Here is a 16,590-nt window from a genome sequence, read left to right on the forward strand (position 1 = left end):
GTACCTCCAATTCTCTGTGAGCTTTTCTCTTTCCTTCTAGTTGTAGAATTTTCACTCAGCCAGCTTTCCTGTGGTTCTGGATGGTGTCCGTTCTGTCTTTTAGTCGTAGTTTTGAAATTGTTGTGTGAGGCAGCAGTTTAGGTGCTTACCTATGCCGCCATCTTGGTTTCCTCCATTGATTTTTAGAGAGTGGAAGGAAGGGGGAGGGAAGGAGAGAGAAACATCGATATGAAAGAGGCATTTATATATATACATATATATATACCAGAGGCCCAGTGCATGAAATTCGTGCACAGGAGGGGGGGATGTCCCTCAGCCCAGCCTTCACCCTCTCCAATCTGGGACCATTTGAGGGATGTCCGACCCCGGTGGGATCAGGCCTAAACGGGCGGTCGGACATCCCTCTCACAATCCAGGATTGCTGGCTCCCAACTGCTCACCTGCCTCTGCCTGATTGCCCCTAACCGCTTCTGCCTACCAGCCTGATAACCCCTTAACTGCTCCCCGGCCGGCCCGATTGCCCCTAACTGCCCTCCACTATCAGCCTGGTCACCCCTAACTGCCCTCCCCTGCCAGTCTGGTCGCCCCTAACTGTCCTCCCCTGCAGGCCTGGTCGCCTCCAACTGCCCTCCCCTGCTGGCTCAGTCACCCCTAACTGCCCTCCCCTGCTGGCCTGGTCACCCCTAACTGTCCTCCCTGCTGGCCTGATCGACCACAACTGCCCTTCCCTGCAGGCCTGGTCCCCCCCAACTGCCCTCCCCTGCAGGCCTGGTCCCTCCCAACTGCCCTCCCCTGCTGACCTGCCCCCCCAACTGCCCTCCTCTGCCTGCCCAGTCACCCCTAACTGCCCTTCCTGCTTGCCTGATCACCCACAACTGCCCTCCCCTGCGGCCTGGTCCCCCCCAACTGCCTTCCCTGCTGGCCTGATCACCCACAACTGCCCTCCCCTGCAGGCCTGGGTTCCCCCCCCAACTGCCCTCCCTTGCTGGCCTGGTCCTCCCCAACTGCCCTACCCTGCAGGCCTAGTCCCCCTCAACTGCCCTCCCTTGCTGGCCTGGTCCCCCCTCAACTGCCCTCCACTGCAGGCCTGATCACCCACAACTGCCCTCCCCTGCAGGCCTGGGTCCCCCCCAACTGTCCTCCACTGCAGGCCTGGTCCCCTCCCAACTGCCCTCCACTGCAGGCCTGGTCCCCCCGCAACTGCCCTCCCCTGCAGTGCTGGTGTCCCCCAGCTGCCCTCCCCTGCTGACCTGGTCTCCCCCAACTACCTTTCTCTGCTGGCCTGGTCACACCTAACTGCCCTCCCTGCTTGCCTGATTGCCTACAACTGCCTTCACCTGCAGGCCTGATCCCCCCCCAACTGCCCTCTTCTGCAGGCCTGGGTCCCCACCCCAACTACCCTCCCTTCCTGGCCTGGTCTCCCCCAACTGCCCTCCTCTGCTGTCCTGGTCACCCCTAACTGCTCACAACTGCCCTCCCCTGCTGGCCATCTTGTGGCGGCCAACTTGTGTCCACATGGGGGCGGCCATCTTTGACCACATGGGGGCAGCCATCTTGTGTCTTGGAGTGATGGTCAATTTGCATATTACTCTTTTATTAGATGGGATATTTATTTCAAAGAGGAAGGGAGAAGGAGATAGAGATAGAAACATTCAGGATGAGAGAGAATCATTGATTGGCTGCCTTTTGCACGCCCCCTACTGGGGATTGAGCCTGCAACCCAGGCATGTGCCCTGACAGGGAATTGTTCAACCTGGTTCATATGTCAATGCTCAACCACTGAGCCACTATGGCCAGGCAGAGAGACATACTAGTATTGATTAGTGGCCTCCTGCACATGCCCCAACTGGGACCAGGGATTGAGCCTACAACCAAGGTATGTGCTCTTGACCGAATCAAACCTGGGACCCTTCAGTCCTCGGGCCGATGCTCTATCCACTGAGCCCAACAGGCTAGGGCAGTGGTCGGCAAACTGTTTGCCGCTCTGTTGACTAATGCGTTTGCCGACCACTGGGATAGGGGCTTAATCACAAGGAACAACAACAGCCTGTAATTATTGGAATTGAGAGTCTAGGTCAGTGGTCGGCAAACTCATTAGTCAACAGAGCGGCAAACCGCGGCTCGCAAGCCGCATGTGGCTCGTGAGCCGTAGTTTGCCGACCACTGGGCTAGGGCAATAAATGGTCATTTTAACTACTATTATTAGGATACACCTTGAGTGAAACGGCTTATTATATAGGTATAGCACTCATTTTTAAAATTTTGAGATTAAGAACAACTTTCCTTTATAATTAGTCTGCCACAATGAAGAGATGGGGATAAGAAATCACCCTTCCTTGCTTTGCATCTGTGGGGTGCTAAGCATGTATTTGAAAACATTGAATCCTCCCAACTGTCAAAAAAGTATGAATTTTTACAACTCATTATACAGAGGAGGAAACTGCTAGAAATGTAAGTTTTCCCAGGGTCACACAGCTAATAAATGGCTGAGCGGGAATTAAAGCCAGGTCTTACCCTACTGCAAAGTCCTTGTTTTATGCAGCTCCTCCTATGCTCTGGGCCTCCAAAGCACTTGGCCCTGAGGACTACACTTGCTGTCCAGTCAGTTAATCCTTTGTTTTCCTTGGTGGGTTGGCCCCAGCTGCTTCATTATGCACTCTGATGTGGACCCTGAAGGGAGAAGGGTTAGCACAGGACATCCTGGTTCCCCAAAGAGATGAAATGGCTTGTTCTGTGTCTTTAAGTCCATTGTACATCAAGCACATGGTTCATGCACATGAAAATCATCCAAGAAAAGAAGCAGGAGTAGGGTCCACATTCTGCTTTTCAGTCCTTGGGTATAGACGTTAGCCTATGGTTCTTCTTGGCCCCACCTACTTGTTCCCTTTCAGCTGCATTTATCTCAGCCTTTGGGGTCTGCTGGCTGCTCTCTGATTTCCCAGGGAGCCGCAAGAGCCCGAGGGAGCAGTAGGGCCAGAGCCAAGGGGGAGAACAAGGAAACGAGAGCCCAGGAACAGAAAAGCCCTGCTGGAGAGTCTGAGCATCCTGGGAGTAGGCATGGGTTCTTTTACTTCAGTAACGACAAGGACACGACGTGTACCTGGTGCTGTTTGAAGTGCTGTATTCACAGAACCTCTTCACGAGGGCCTTGGGAGATAGGCACACCATTCTAGACAGAATCCTAGGAGGTGGGCACCATCATTATCTCCATTGTGTAGATGTGGGCATTGGGGCACAGAAAGGCCACATAGCTAGGGAGGGGCTGGCATTTGAACCTAGGGTTCTTTAGTCCATGAGTTTATTTATTTTATTTTAAAGAAATATATTTTTATTGACTTCAGAGAGAAAGGGAGAAGGAGAGAGAGAGAAACGTCAACAATGAGAGAATCATTGATTGGCTGCCTGCTGCAAACCCCACACTGAGGATTGAGCCTGCAACCCTGGCATGTGCCCTGACTGGGAATCAAATGGTGACTTCCTGGTTCATAGGTTGACACTCAGTGCCGGCTGGGCAGTCCATTAGTTGAACCAATATGTCATTGTTTTTTGAGGGAAGGAATGAGTGAGTGAACAAATGAGTCGGGGTTTGGGGCTTGCCAGACCAGGCCCAAGGAGGCAGTGTGCAGAGAGCCAGTGGACAGCAGGTGTGCTTTGGAGTCAACAGGGTTGGGTTGGAATTCAGGCTCTGTCACTTGGTGTCTACGTGACCCTGGGCGAGTAACTTAATCCAGAAGTGCTCCTTTCCTCATCTTCAAATGGGCACAATAATGCTTCTCTCCTGGGCTCTTTGTGAAGGTTGAACAAGATCACTTCTGTAAAGCTCTTAGCCCCATGTGTGGCATACAGTAGGTGCTCAGTAAGGGCTCACTGTTACAGTATTTTTACTGACACTATGCAGATAGATTGTATTAACAGGGTATCACTGCACCTATATGAAATTGAAACTCCATGTTGACAAGGATTAGAAGGGAAATGAAAACAGCTGTAAAAGAATGAAAAGGAATTAAAGGAAGTTTCTTCATTATTTTTTTAGTGTTTCTAAATGGAACAAATAAAACAGACATGCAGTGGGTGTTCAGTGGCCTTTAAATGTATGAATGAAAAACACTCTAACGTATTTTTATTAGTTGAGTACATTGCTTAAAGCTCTGACCTGCCCGGCCAATGGGGCTCAGTGCTCAGTGGTTGAGCTTCAACCTATGAACCAGGAGGTCAGGACACATGCCCAGGATGCAGGCTTGATCCCCAGTGTGGGGTGTGCAGGAGGCAGCTGATCATTGATGTTTCTATCTCTCTCTCCTTTCCTCTGAAATCAATAAAAAAATATTTAAAAAAAAAACAACAACAAAAACTCTGACCTTAGGAGAGTGGATAGCTACCCTTGGGGTTTGTTACTGGACAGGGTCTGTGCAGAAAAGAGTTAATGTTGCAGGCCTCAAATGGAAGCCCTGTAAATGCTGAATTTTCTGCTAGGGGTTTGAGTAAATTTGCAATGAGAAAAAAGGAAAAAATTTTAAAACATGTCTTTGTATTTTTGTTGCTGTATCTTGATATATGATAAAGTTGATTTAAAATATTATATGCTTATAATTTCATAAATGCTAGAGGAATCATCCCAATCAAAGAAAGATACAATTAAATTAAGAAGGTGTTGGTGGCATACAACTTTCTTGCTTTTTGCCAGCAGTGAGTTAGAATTTAAATTCTTTGGGTATTGAAACCAGAACAAATCTCCATAACTAATGATTGTTGCTATGATTTGGTCTGTTGGTGCCTCTGGAAAGCGGGAGACAACAGGAACAGAGAGGCAATCTCTGGATGGAAAAGCACATCTGGAAACTGAAAATGCAGTTAAATTGATAAGGAGCCTTTGCTGAAATCAAATGTCTGACCCAGATTGGCTGATGACTACCCAGTTTGATGTGCGTATTTTTGAGTGGGTCAGTTTGGACTCTAAGACGGACAAGATAAAAAGGAAGCGCCTAGCCGGTCTTGCTCAGCGGTTGAGCATGGACCCATGAACCAAGAGGTTACCAGTTCAATTCCCAGTCAGGCCACATGCCTGGTTGTAGGCTCAATCCCCAGTAGGGGGCATGCAGGAGGCAACCAATAGATGTATTTCTCTCATATTTTTTATAAAAAGAGTAGAGGCCTGGTGCACGACATTCGTGCACTCGGGGGTGGGTGTGGGGAGGGGAGCTCAGCCTGGCCTGCACCCTCTCGCAGTCCGGGAGCCCTCAAGGTTTGTCTGACGGACAGCTTAGGGGAGCGGGCCTAAGCCGGCAGTTGGACATCCGTAGCACTGCCTTGGAGGCAGGAAAGGCTCCTGCCACCTTGGCTGTGCTCGCCAGCCAGCCGTGAGCCCAGCTCAGAGCTTCTGGCTGAGCGGCTCTCCCCCTGTGGGAGCACACTGACCATCAGGGGGCAGCTCCTGCATTAAATGTCTGCCCCCTGGTGGTCAGTGCGTGTCATAGTGACCGGTTATTCTGCTGTTTGGTTGATTTGCATATTAGCCTTTTATTATATAGGATAAGAAGGAAGCTGTGCTTGTCACTTGGATTTGGACTTTCTGGCACTGTAGCACACCTTTGCTGCTGTTGAAGGAAAGCAGCTGGCTCATTCGGAATCCCAAATTCACCGATCCTGATCGCTGGCATCCGACTAGAAGCTGAAAATGCAGACTGGCTGCTCATACCTTTTCAGCCTCTGCGGGAGCTGTGCTGGACTGAAAGCAGACACAGGCTCTGTGAGCAGGACTTAGGCCTTGGGGCCACTAGAGACTCAGGATCCCCTCTGTGGAGCTCTGAATTATGGAAATGTGTGTTGCAGATGCTGGCTGAGCCATTTGGGTTACATACACATGCCTTAGAAAGGGCTTGCTCTGATGGGATCATCTAAAATCAAGCTGCTGAGGGAGAAACCAAGATGGCGGCATAGGTAAACACCTAAACTGCTGCCTCGCACAACAATTTCAAAACTACAACTAAAAGACAGAACGGACACCATCCAGAACCACAGGAAAGCTGGCTGAGTGAAAATTCTACAACTAGAAGGAAAGAGAAAAGCTCACAGAGAATTGGAGGTATTGCAAAGGGTCTTTGTGCGCGCAGAGAGGAAGGGCGGAAAAGAGCCTGGCTGACTTTCTCTGGCGGAAGGGGGAAGGAAGCCTCCGACCGCACTGAACCCCAGTTCTGACTGCACTGAACCCCAGTTCCGGGCGAACCCCTGGGGACCCACGCTCTTACGGGGGGAGTCTGGACTCTCGGGCGGAGACTCGGGAGCCGGGGAAGGCGGAGGACTGAAAGCGCGCGTGCGCACAAAGGCTGCGGAGGTTGCCACAGGCTTTCCCTAGTGAAAGGGAGTCAGAGGCTCCTGATGGCACTGAGCCCCAGTTCTGACTGCAGTGAACCCCAGTTCCAGGCGAGCCCCTGGGGACCCACGCTCTTGTGGGGGGAGTCTGGACTCTCGGGCAGAGACTCGGGATCTGGGGAAGGCAGAAGTCTGAAGGCGCGCGCGTGGAGCTGGGGAAGGCAGAAGTCTGAAGGCGCGCGAGTGCCACTGCGCACAAAGGCTGCGGAGGTTGCCACAGGCTTTCCCTAGTGGAAGGGAGTCAGAGGCTCCTGACTGCACTGAGCCCCAATTCTGACTGCACTGGACCCCAGTACCAGGCGAGCCCTTGGGGACCCACGCTCTTGTGGGGGGAGTCTGGACTCTCGGGCGGAGACTCGGGAGCTGGGGAAGGCAGAAGTCTGAAGGCGCGCGCGTGCCAGTGCGCACAAAGACTGCAGAGGTGGCCACAGGCTTTCCCTAGTGGAAGGGAGTCAGAGGCTCCTGACTGCACTGAGCCCCAGTTCTGACTGCAGTGAACCCCAGTTCCAGGCGAGCCCCTGGGGACCCACGCTCTTGTGGGGGGAGTCTGGACTCTCGGGCGAAGACTCAGGAGCCAGGGAAGGTAGAGGTCTGAAGGCGCGCACATGCGCGCAAGGGCAAGGCTGACAGGAAGCCAAGACTGAGACTCCACCCCATCCAAGCTGAGCACAGAGGCTATTGCAATTTGGCAAGTCTAATCCTATAAGGCTGTCTCCAGCACCGAACTTCTCCCAGCATAGACACAGCTGATCCTTACAGCCAACTGGCCCGGAGGTCAATTCTTCCCAGTGATACCAACAACAATAAAGACTTAATTACAACAAGGCTGTACACACAGTCCACAAAGGGGTGCACCAAGAGTGTCCACCTCAGGTTAACTGGGGAAGCAGACCCACTGGGCCATATTGGAAACCTAGCACAAATATCTACCTTACCAACTCAGGGAATCAGTGAAAATGCGGGGTCAAAGAATCAGATCAGAAACGAATGAAATGGAGGAAAACAAACGACTGGATATAGAATTCAAAACCACTGTTATAAGACTTTTTAAGAATATCCTAGAAAAGGCTGATAAATATAACGAGACCCTCGAAGATATGAAAAAGGACCAACTAGAAATTAAACATACACTGACTGAAATAAAAAATATTATACAGAGACCCAGAAACAGAATAGAGGAACATAAGAATCAAGTCAAAGAATTGAAATACAAAGAAGCAAAAAACACTCAACCGAAAAAGCAAAAAGCAAAAAAAAAAAATCCAAAAAGTTGAAGATAATGTAAGACTCTGGGACAACTTCAAGCGTACCAACATCAGAATTATGGGGGTGCCAGAAGAAGAGAGAGAGCAAGATACTGAAAACCTATTTGAAGAAATAATGACCGAAAACTTCCCCCACCTGGTGAAAGAAATAGACTTACAAGTCCAGGAAGCCCACAGAACCCCAAACAAAAGGAATCCAAAGAGGACCACACCAAGACACATCATAATTAAAATGCCAAGAGCAAAAGACAAAGAGAGAATATTAAAAGCAGCAAGAGAAAAACAGTTAGTTACCTACAAGGGAGCACCCATACGACTGTCAGCTGATTTCTCAACAGAAACTATGCAGGCCAGACGGGAGTGGCAAGAAATTTTCAATGTGATGAATAGCAAGAACCTACAACCAAGATTACTCTACCCAGCAAAGCTATTATTCAGAATGGAAGGTCAGATAAAGAGCTTCACAGATAAGAAAAAGCTGAAGGAGTTCATCACCACCAAACCAGTATTATATGAAATGCTGAAAGGTATTCTTAAAGAAGAGGAAGAAGAAAAAAGTAAAGAGAAAAATTATGAACAACAAATACAGATCTATCAACAAGCGAACCTAAAAATCAAGTGAATTAAAAACCTGAGGAACAGAATAATCTGGTGAATATAATAGAATCAGGGGCATAGAAAGGGAGTGGACTGATAATTCTCAGGGGGAAAGGGGTACGGGGGGTTCATGAAGAAAATGGACAAAAATCATACACCTATGGATGAGGACAGTGAGGGGGAGGTAAGGGCAGAAGGTGGGGTGGGAAATGGGTGGAGGGGAGCTATGGGGGGGAAAAGGAGAAATAATTGTAATAATCTGAATAAAGATTTATTTAAAAAATAAAATAAAATAAAATCAAGCTGCTGATCAGCTCTTTATCTCTGATCAGTGGCTAATTGCATCCTAACTTGTGATCCTGGCCAAAAGCTGTCAGTTAGAGGACACATTACAGGGACTGTGACCTCTCTGTCTGCTTTTGACAGATCAGCCTCTGGGCCTCCTTTGGGGTTATTGCATTGTTCAGCTTTCTGGATTGCTGCAACTTGCCACAATGGGTTGATAGCCTGACGCTGCCTTTCTGTTTCCCCTGGCACAGACATCTTAGGAAGGCATGGTGGTTATTCATATACTAGTAGCCCTGCGCACGAATCCGTGCACCAGTAGCTTGCTGCCGCCCTCCTGTAGCTCCCTCTGCCTTCCTCCCCCCGCCCTCTGCCCTCATAGCTTGCTGCCCTGCCCCCTCCTGTAGCTCTCCGCCACCCACTTGTAGCTCGCTGCCCCACCCTCCTGCTGATCCGTGATCTGGTTGTTACGTGGTCGGTCATTACGCTTCATGCCGTAATGACCATTTGCATATTACATCTTTATTATATAGGGTAGCTGTCTTTAGAAAGGGATTGATCTTTCCTAGGCTACTCTGTGGGTAAAGGGTAGGAGGTTATGTAGACTCATTTTGAAATTTTTGAAAACTCAGGGTTTCATCCTCTATTAAGCTGCAAGGGCTGCCATTAACTACCACAGAGAGGGTGGCTTAAACAACAAAGATTTAGTTCCTCACAGTTCAGGAGGTCAGAAGCCCAAGATCAAGCTGTTGGCAGAGTTGGTTTCTCCTGAGGCCTCTCTCCTCGGCTTGCAGATGGCCACCTTCTTGCTGTATCTTCTCATGGTCACCCCTCTGTCTGTGTTGCCTATGTCCTAATCTCCTCTCATAAGGACACCTGTCATATTGGATTAGGGCCCACCCAAATGCCTCCATTTTACCTTGATCACCTCTTTGAGATCATGTTCCGAGGTGCTGGGGGATCAGGGCTCAGCATAGGAATCTGGGGAAGACAGCTCAGCCTTCACACAGCCTGACCAGCTCCTGAACATGTTTTTCTGGCTGAATGCTTTTATGCCTCTTTTGTACAATCCTTCCAGGCGAAAGGACTGGTTGAGAATAAGAGGTGATTGAACAAATGTAGCTCCTTGATTGTGGTCAGACCCTGAGCCGTCTGCGAACTCCAAATGGTTGCTCGGGTTCTTTCATGTCAGTGCGAAGGCCTTGTCGCTGCCTGAGGAACACGAGTGAGTGAGAAGGAATGGGCATGGGGGCAAAGGTCTGTGTGTCTTTGTTCTCAGCACATGGCTGGGCTAGGAAAGAAGGAACCTGTCCAGAATTCCTGCAGGACAGGAAAAGGAGGGGACATCTCAACAGGAAAAAGTTCTGCAGTGAAAGTGAAGGGATGCCTGAGAATCAAGGGAATCCAGGCAATGAAGAACACCCTCAATGCTGCAAAGCCAGAAGGAGCTCATACTCTGGAAGACGAGGAAAACTTAGAGAATGAGGGAAAGAGAAGAACAAGGGAGAGACTAGGAAGTACTAGAGGAGAAGGGAGAGCCAGAGAGCCAGTGAGGGCCAGGGGGAGCCAGAGAGCCAGTCAGAGCCAGTCAGGGAAAACCAAAAGAAGAAAAACCAGCCATCAAACCAAGGGCTGCCGGAAAGCACCCAACTGGGGATGATGTACCCAGAAAAGCCAAAAGGAAAAGAACAAGGGGCTGGCTCAGTACCTCAAGGAATACAAAGAAGACATACATGGATATGCATTTGAGCCATGAGGAGCTAAGAGAATTTGAGGATTTGCCTCAGGTAGAGGATGAGGTGAAGAAAACCAGACAGAAATGGGGGTGGGGGAGGGGAAGGAGGCGGTGTTATGTGGATGCAAAAAAGTTTACAGGACCCCTTCTACCCAAGGGGTCCAAGGGAACTCAAGTGGCTGTAGAGCCCCACAAAGGAGCGTTGAAGACATTCCTCTTGTGTAGCCCCCTGTTTGCTGAGCACAGGGCTTTAACATTAGGCGTATACTTTGCTCTAGGTGTCATTCTTGCTGTCCAGCTGCAGCCCTCTATGTTTCAGTAGCAGAGTCTCATCTGTTGCATGGAATAATGTCTATGGTGCATTGTAAAATTAAAAAGAAAGCAGTTTGAAGAACCATCAAAAAAAGAAAAGAGCCTGGCCAGCATGGCTCAAAGTTGAGCATCGACCTATGAATCTGTAGGTCAGAGTTTGATTCCAGATCAGGGCGCATGCCCAGGCTGCTGGCTCGATCCCCAGTGTGGGACATGCAGGAGGCAACCGATCAGTATTCTCTATCATCATTGATATTTCTCTCTCTCCCTCTCCCTTCCTCTCTGAAATCAATAAAAATATATTTTTTAAAGAAAAGGATATATGTACAGTTAGGATTGCTAAGTGGTGTGGCATGCTGACTTTGTAACAGTGGAGAAAAAGCAGAAACCTGGGGAGCCTTGGGAATGGGAGAGCATTCTGATCTTTGTTTATCAGAACTATTCCTGGAAGCTTTCTTCCTGGAAGCTTTCCAGTGCTTCCCCCTGTGCACTGAGTGGACTCTGAGCTCAGACTGCTGAGTCTGTGGTTACACCTGGCAGCTCTGGCTATGACAACAGAGGAAAGTACCTGCACTCTCCATCAGAACACCTTCAAGTGCTATCCACACACCTGAGGTGTATAAACTGGTACCATGGACACGAAACGTGGGAACAGACTCCCTCCAGGCAGCCTTCAGGCAATCCCTGGAAAACCAAGAACTGAACAAAAATTTTAAATATGTTTTTAATTGATTTTAAAGAGAGAAGAAGGGAGAGGAAGAGAGATAGAAACATCGAAGAGAGAGAAATACCAATCAGCTGCCTCATGCACTTCCCCTACTGGGGATCAAGGATGTGACCTCTTGGTTTATGGGTCGATTCTCAAGCACTGAGCCACACCAGCTGGGCTGGATGAATTTTTCATACTGGCCTGGAAACTCTAGGGAGGGAGGTCCCATGGTAGGAGCTACCTACACTGGGGCGCTGTTAACTTCTACTGCCTGACGAATGTCTGTCCTTGGTGTACCCTAACATAATAAACTCATTTCCAGGGGTTTGTGCTTTGTGCCCATCACTGCACTGGCTCGGCCCTGGAGGCTTCAGGGCAGCTGGAACTTACAGGCCACAGCTGTGCTGTACCTGAGTTGATGCCTTGGGCCAGGTAAAAATGTGCCAGACAGGAACTAAGGAGGAGGCCATCTGGCTTTCTAAGATAGACTTTTACAGTTATTGGGAGTTATTTTAATGGCTAAATCCAGGTATAGCGGAGGTCGGTCCTGCAGACGGGTCTCCCCTGTGTGGGGTCCTACAGATAAGAACTTTGCTTCAAAGAAGCCTGGGCCCAGGGCCAAGGGTCAACTGTGTAGAAATGAGTTAATAAAGCAGCCTGAGACTGCTCGCCTTGCAAAGGCCTGTTTGCAAGGTTGGCTCTTGGCTGGCGACTGGGAACTTGGACTTGAGGAGGCTTCTTCTCATTCACTAAATGATGCTTGGCTCCCTGTGCCCAAACTGTGTGCAAACGATGTGCTTTTGCTGAATATCTGCTTTCCCTCTGGGAATCTGGAATTTGGAGTGTGCTAGGCGGAAGGTGCCTATGAAGCCAGCCCCAGTGAAAGCCCTGGCACTGAGTCCGTAATCAGCTCCCATTCTTCTGGGTGGTCACACGCATTGCTGGAGGAATTAAGTGTGTCCTGTGTGACTTCCCTGGGAGAGGACTCGGGGAAGCTTGCATCCGGTTCCCTTCCCACTTTGCCTGTGTGCCCTTGCCCTGGCTGATTCTGCTTCACAGCCTTTCTCTGTAATACATCATATACGGCCATAAGTAGGGCTATATTCTGAGTATGTGTCTCCTAAGTGAATCATCGAACTGGGGAGTTGTCTTGGGGACCCCATACATAAGACACAAGGGAGACACCTGAGGTATCAGTAGTGTTCTCTTTCTCAGTCTGGGTGCTGTTTACATGGGATGTTTAGTTTGAAAAGTCACTGAGCTATACAATTATGATAAGTATACTTTTTCTGTATGTAGAATCAACTTCAATAAAAAGAAAATAGAAGACTATACACCACAGAGATTTTTTTAAAAATGACCTAATTAAAAACAACAACATCACTCCCTTTTATTCAGCAAACATTTGCCACTCCTTTTACCAGGCATTGCACTGGGAGCTTGGGACATGGGGTAGGAAGGACATCATCGTTGCCGCGCAGTTTATTGGGAGGCAAGTAAAGCGTACTTATGATGTGGTTGATTTTTGCTGGGCTCTATCAGAGACACAGTAGGGTGACAGGGGCACAGGGAAAGGGCTTCTAACTTGGCTATTTTGCCACTCCAGGGTTGCCATTCAGGTATCTACAGTAGCCAGGTAGGCACGTGGTCAAAGGTGGCAGGTGGGGAGCTGGGAACTTTGGCAAAATGGGAAAATGTGCAGGCATAGAGTTGCCAGAGGTGCTAGTTTTGTTTTTGTTTTGCAGGAAAAGCCATGGATCTGAATTTTGTGAGAGCTCTTGATTTTTAAGTGCTTTAAATAAATCCAAATGTTAAAATGGGGGCTAAAAAAATAAATAAAAAGTGGGACCAAACAAAACACCCCTGCGGGCCAGATTTGGCATTGGCCTGTCAGTTTGCCAGGCACTGTGCCAACCAGCCATCCCTCCCTCTGACCAAACACTGTGGGTCTACTCTTAGGCACTGGGAAGTACAGCAGTGAGCAAGCCACACCTGCTTGTGCAGTGTGGGGGCTCTGGCATGGAGCTTCTCAAACTTAAGTGTGTGTAGGCATCACCTGGGCAGATTCTACTCAGGAGGTCTGCAGCGGGGCCTGAAAAGTTGCCTTTCTAACAAGCTCCCAGGTGGTGGTAATGGTGGTGGTCCCTGGACCATACTTTGAGCAGCGTTGCTCTGTAAGCCAGGGTCACAGAAACAGCTGTTACTTGAAGGAGAGAAGTTGGGACCTTGACATGAAGATGCAAATGTATGGCAAACATCCTGTTTTCACTTGGATTTTAGTTTATTGGGATTGGCTCGAAAGAGAACTGATGGCATGGGAGGCGGGTTCTAACGCTCTCCCACGCTCTCTCTCGGGTCTCTATTCGGAGTTTATATTCTAGAAGACAGGGTGGGGGTGGAGGAAGGTTTAAGGAGAGCTTCCTGGAGGAGGTACTTCCTGGGCTTCTGGGCTTCCGAGAGGGAGAAACCCAGAACTCCTGCTCGGTTACGGTCCAGGCATCCCACGTGTCTACAGTCCCAGACTCCCTGTCAATCAAGGCACCCCTCCCCCCTCCCCGCCGCTCCGGCTGTGTTGTTTAAAGGCGGCTGCGGGGCCGAGCGCACCCAGAGTGCCGCGCGGCGGGCGGGTTTGGATTTTAAATCCCCGCGGCCAATCAGTGGCGCGTAGACCTTTGTAACGTTCCCGGCGCCGCGTTTGAATTCGAGGAGGAGCCGAGCGGTGTCAGCCTTTGCCCAGACCCTGCTAGATCCGCTCGGGGAGTCCGGGAGCATGAGTGCGGCGGCGGCTGCAGGGAAGCTGGCGCGGGCACCGGCCGACCCAGGGAGAGCCGGGGGCCCCGGCGCTGCAGCTCCAGGGGCTCCAGCGGCCGCCCCGCCGGGGAAAGAGATCCCGGAGGTCCTAGTGGACCCACGCAGCCGGCGGCGCTATCTGCGGGGCCGCTTTCTGGGGAAGGGCGGCTTTGCCAAGTGCTTCGAGATCTCGGACGCGGACACTAAGGAGGTGTTCGCGGGCAAGATCGTGCCTAAGTCGCTGCTGCTCAAGCCGCACCAGAAGGAGAAGATGTCCATGGAGATATCCATTCACCGCAGCCTCGCCCACCAGCATGTCGTAGGCTTCCACGGCTTTTTCGAGGACAACGACTTCGTATTCGTGGTGTTGGAGCTCTGCCGCCGGAGAGTGAGTGTTTCTGTTGGGAGACTGGAGCTGCCCGGGGCCGGGGTGGAGCGCCCGGACCCGGAGCTGCAGGAGAGGCGCTAGAGAGGAGGTGCTGGGAACCTCGAGCTAGCGGTGGAAAAGCTCCTGGGCAGAGCTCGGAGCTACTGGAGGAGGGGGTTTCGGTTAATTGGAGCCCGATTCATGCTGCTGCCAGGGAAGTTGGCTCCTGGACGCGGGGTGTTGGGTGGAGGTGGGGAGCCCTTGTAATGGACGCTAGGGCTTCCGGAGTTACTAAGGGTGGAGTCCGGGGGAATGGGTGCCATGGACCTGGAGCTTCCGGATTGGGCTTGTGTCTGGGAGAGGGTGGTTGGAGCTAGACTTCGGAAGTTCAGGAAAGGGATCTGCTGCTGCGAAAAGACCGGGAAGGGGATTACTGGGGACTCTGAGATTAGGAAGTGGGGCTGGCAGAGGGGTCCCAGGTCAGGGGCTTGGGCAGGAGCTGGTAGGAGAGGGGGTGCTATGAACGGTGTGGCCAGGTTTATGGGAGAACCCAGATCCTAGCTGTTCTGGAAGAGAAATGACGGGGATGGGGGTGGGGTGTCCTGGGCTGCCTTTACCTAATTTTACCGCCTCCACCTGAGGACCTCAGTACCGACCCCCCATTCCTCCTCCTTCCTTTCCTCTTCCCCCCGCCCCCCAGTCTCTCCTGGAACTGCACAAACGGAGGAAAGCACTGACGGAGCCGGAGGCTCGCTACTATCTGCGGCAGGTGGTCCTTGGCTGCCAGTACCTGCACCGAAACCGGGTCATTCACCGGGACCTCAAGCTAGGCAACCTCTTCCTGAATGAGGATCTAGAGGTGAAAATAGGTGAGGTGCTGGGCCTGCAGGGGTTCCGGACACAACAAAGAAGTGGGAATAAAGAGGAGTCTGGGAGAGGGGAAATAGGAAGGAGGCGGGGGAGGGAGGAAGAGGGTGGTAGGAAGTCTGGGCTGTTGATCACTGTAAGTTTCAATGTACATCATCTGTATAGTGCAGTGTGTACTCACCACCCAGAGTCTAGTCTCCTTCATATATTTGACCCTCTTTACTCTTCATCCTCCCCCCATTCCTATTCCCCCTGGTAACTGCCATACTGTTGACTGTGTCTATGAGTTTGTTTTGTTTGTTTGTTGCTTTCTGTTTTGTATCCCACATGTGAGTGAAATCATGGTTCTTGTCCTTTTCTGTCTGACTTATTTTACTTAACAAAATACTCTTCAAGATTCATTCATATTGTCTCAAATGACAGTATTTCATCCTTTTTTATGCCTGAGTAGTATTCCATTGTATATATGTACCACATCTTTTTTCAATTATCCATTGAAGGACATTTAAGTTGTTTCCATGTCTTGGCAACCATGAATAATGCTGCAATGAGCATAAGGGTACAATGTCTTTAAAAATAAGTGTTTTCACCCCGCCTGTGTGGCTCAGTAGTTTGTGTCGGCCTATGAACCAGGAGGTCACGGTTTGATTCCTGGTCAGGACATAAGCCCGAGTTGAGGGCTCCATCCCAGTAATGGTCATGCAGGAGACAGTGGGTCAATGATTCTCTCTCATCGTTGATGTTTATCTCTTCCCCTCCCCCTCCCTTCCTCTCTAAAATCATTAAAAACATTTTTTTTTTCAAAAAGTGCTTTCAAAATTTGGGGGTAGATACCCAGAAGAGGATTTCTGGGCCATAGGGTAGCTCTATTCATTTTTTGAGGACCCTCCAAACTGTTTTCCATAGTGGCTGTACCAATTTATGTTCCCCCCAGCAGTGTATGAGGGTTCCTTTTTCTCCATTTCTCTCTAACACTTATTTCTGACAATATTTTTTTTAAAGAATTTAAATGATTTTTCCATTTTTAAAATTGGGAGGCTGAACATTAAAGTTTTGATTTAGCGCTTTTATTTATTTTTAAAGATTTTAAATTGATATTTAGAGAGAGAGTAAGGGAGAGGGGGAGAGAAAGGGAAGCATCAACATCGATGTGAGAGTGAGACATCGATTGGCTGCTTCCTGCACACCTACTGGGACTGAGCCCGCATCTGGGCATGTGCCCTGGCTGGGAATCAAATGTTTTGGTGTACAGGATGATGCCCAACCAACTGAGCCACACCGGCCAGGACTGCAG

At 50.0% G+C, this 16,590-nt stretch overlaps 1 protein-coding gene and 1 pseudogene across 4 annotated transcripts in view; both read left to right on the forward strand.

The window, feature by feature from the left end:
• The window catches only part of PLK1 (polo like kinase 1), a 62,174-nt gene that overhangs the window by 36,373 nt on the left and 9,211 nt on the right, over positions 1–16,590 (forward strand). For 2 of the 3 annotated variants that reach the window (XM_080679817.1, XM_080679819.1), the window contains one exon: positions 15,130–15,298. In XM_080679817.1, the coding sequence (XP_080535943.1) occupies positions 15,130–15,298 (169 nt within the window). Of the gene's footprint in view, positions 1–12,484; positions 14,451–15,129; positions 15,299–16,590 lie in introns of those variants that run through there. The other variant, XM_080679818.1, reaches the window with a different exon arrangement.
• Positions 9,633–10,607, forward strand: LOC308254003 (transcription elongation factor A protein-like 2; annotated as a pseudogene). The gene has a single exon. The product of its transcript is annotated as a transcription elongation factor A protein-like 2 (transcript).

Source organism: Plecotus auritus (genome assembly GCF_963455305.1).
Source record: "Plecotus auritus genome assembly, chromosome: 7".
NCBI lineage: Eukaryota > Metazoa > Chordata > Mammalia > Chiroptera > Vespertilionidae > Plecotus > Plecotus auritus.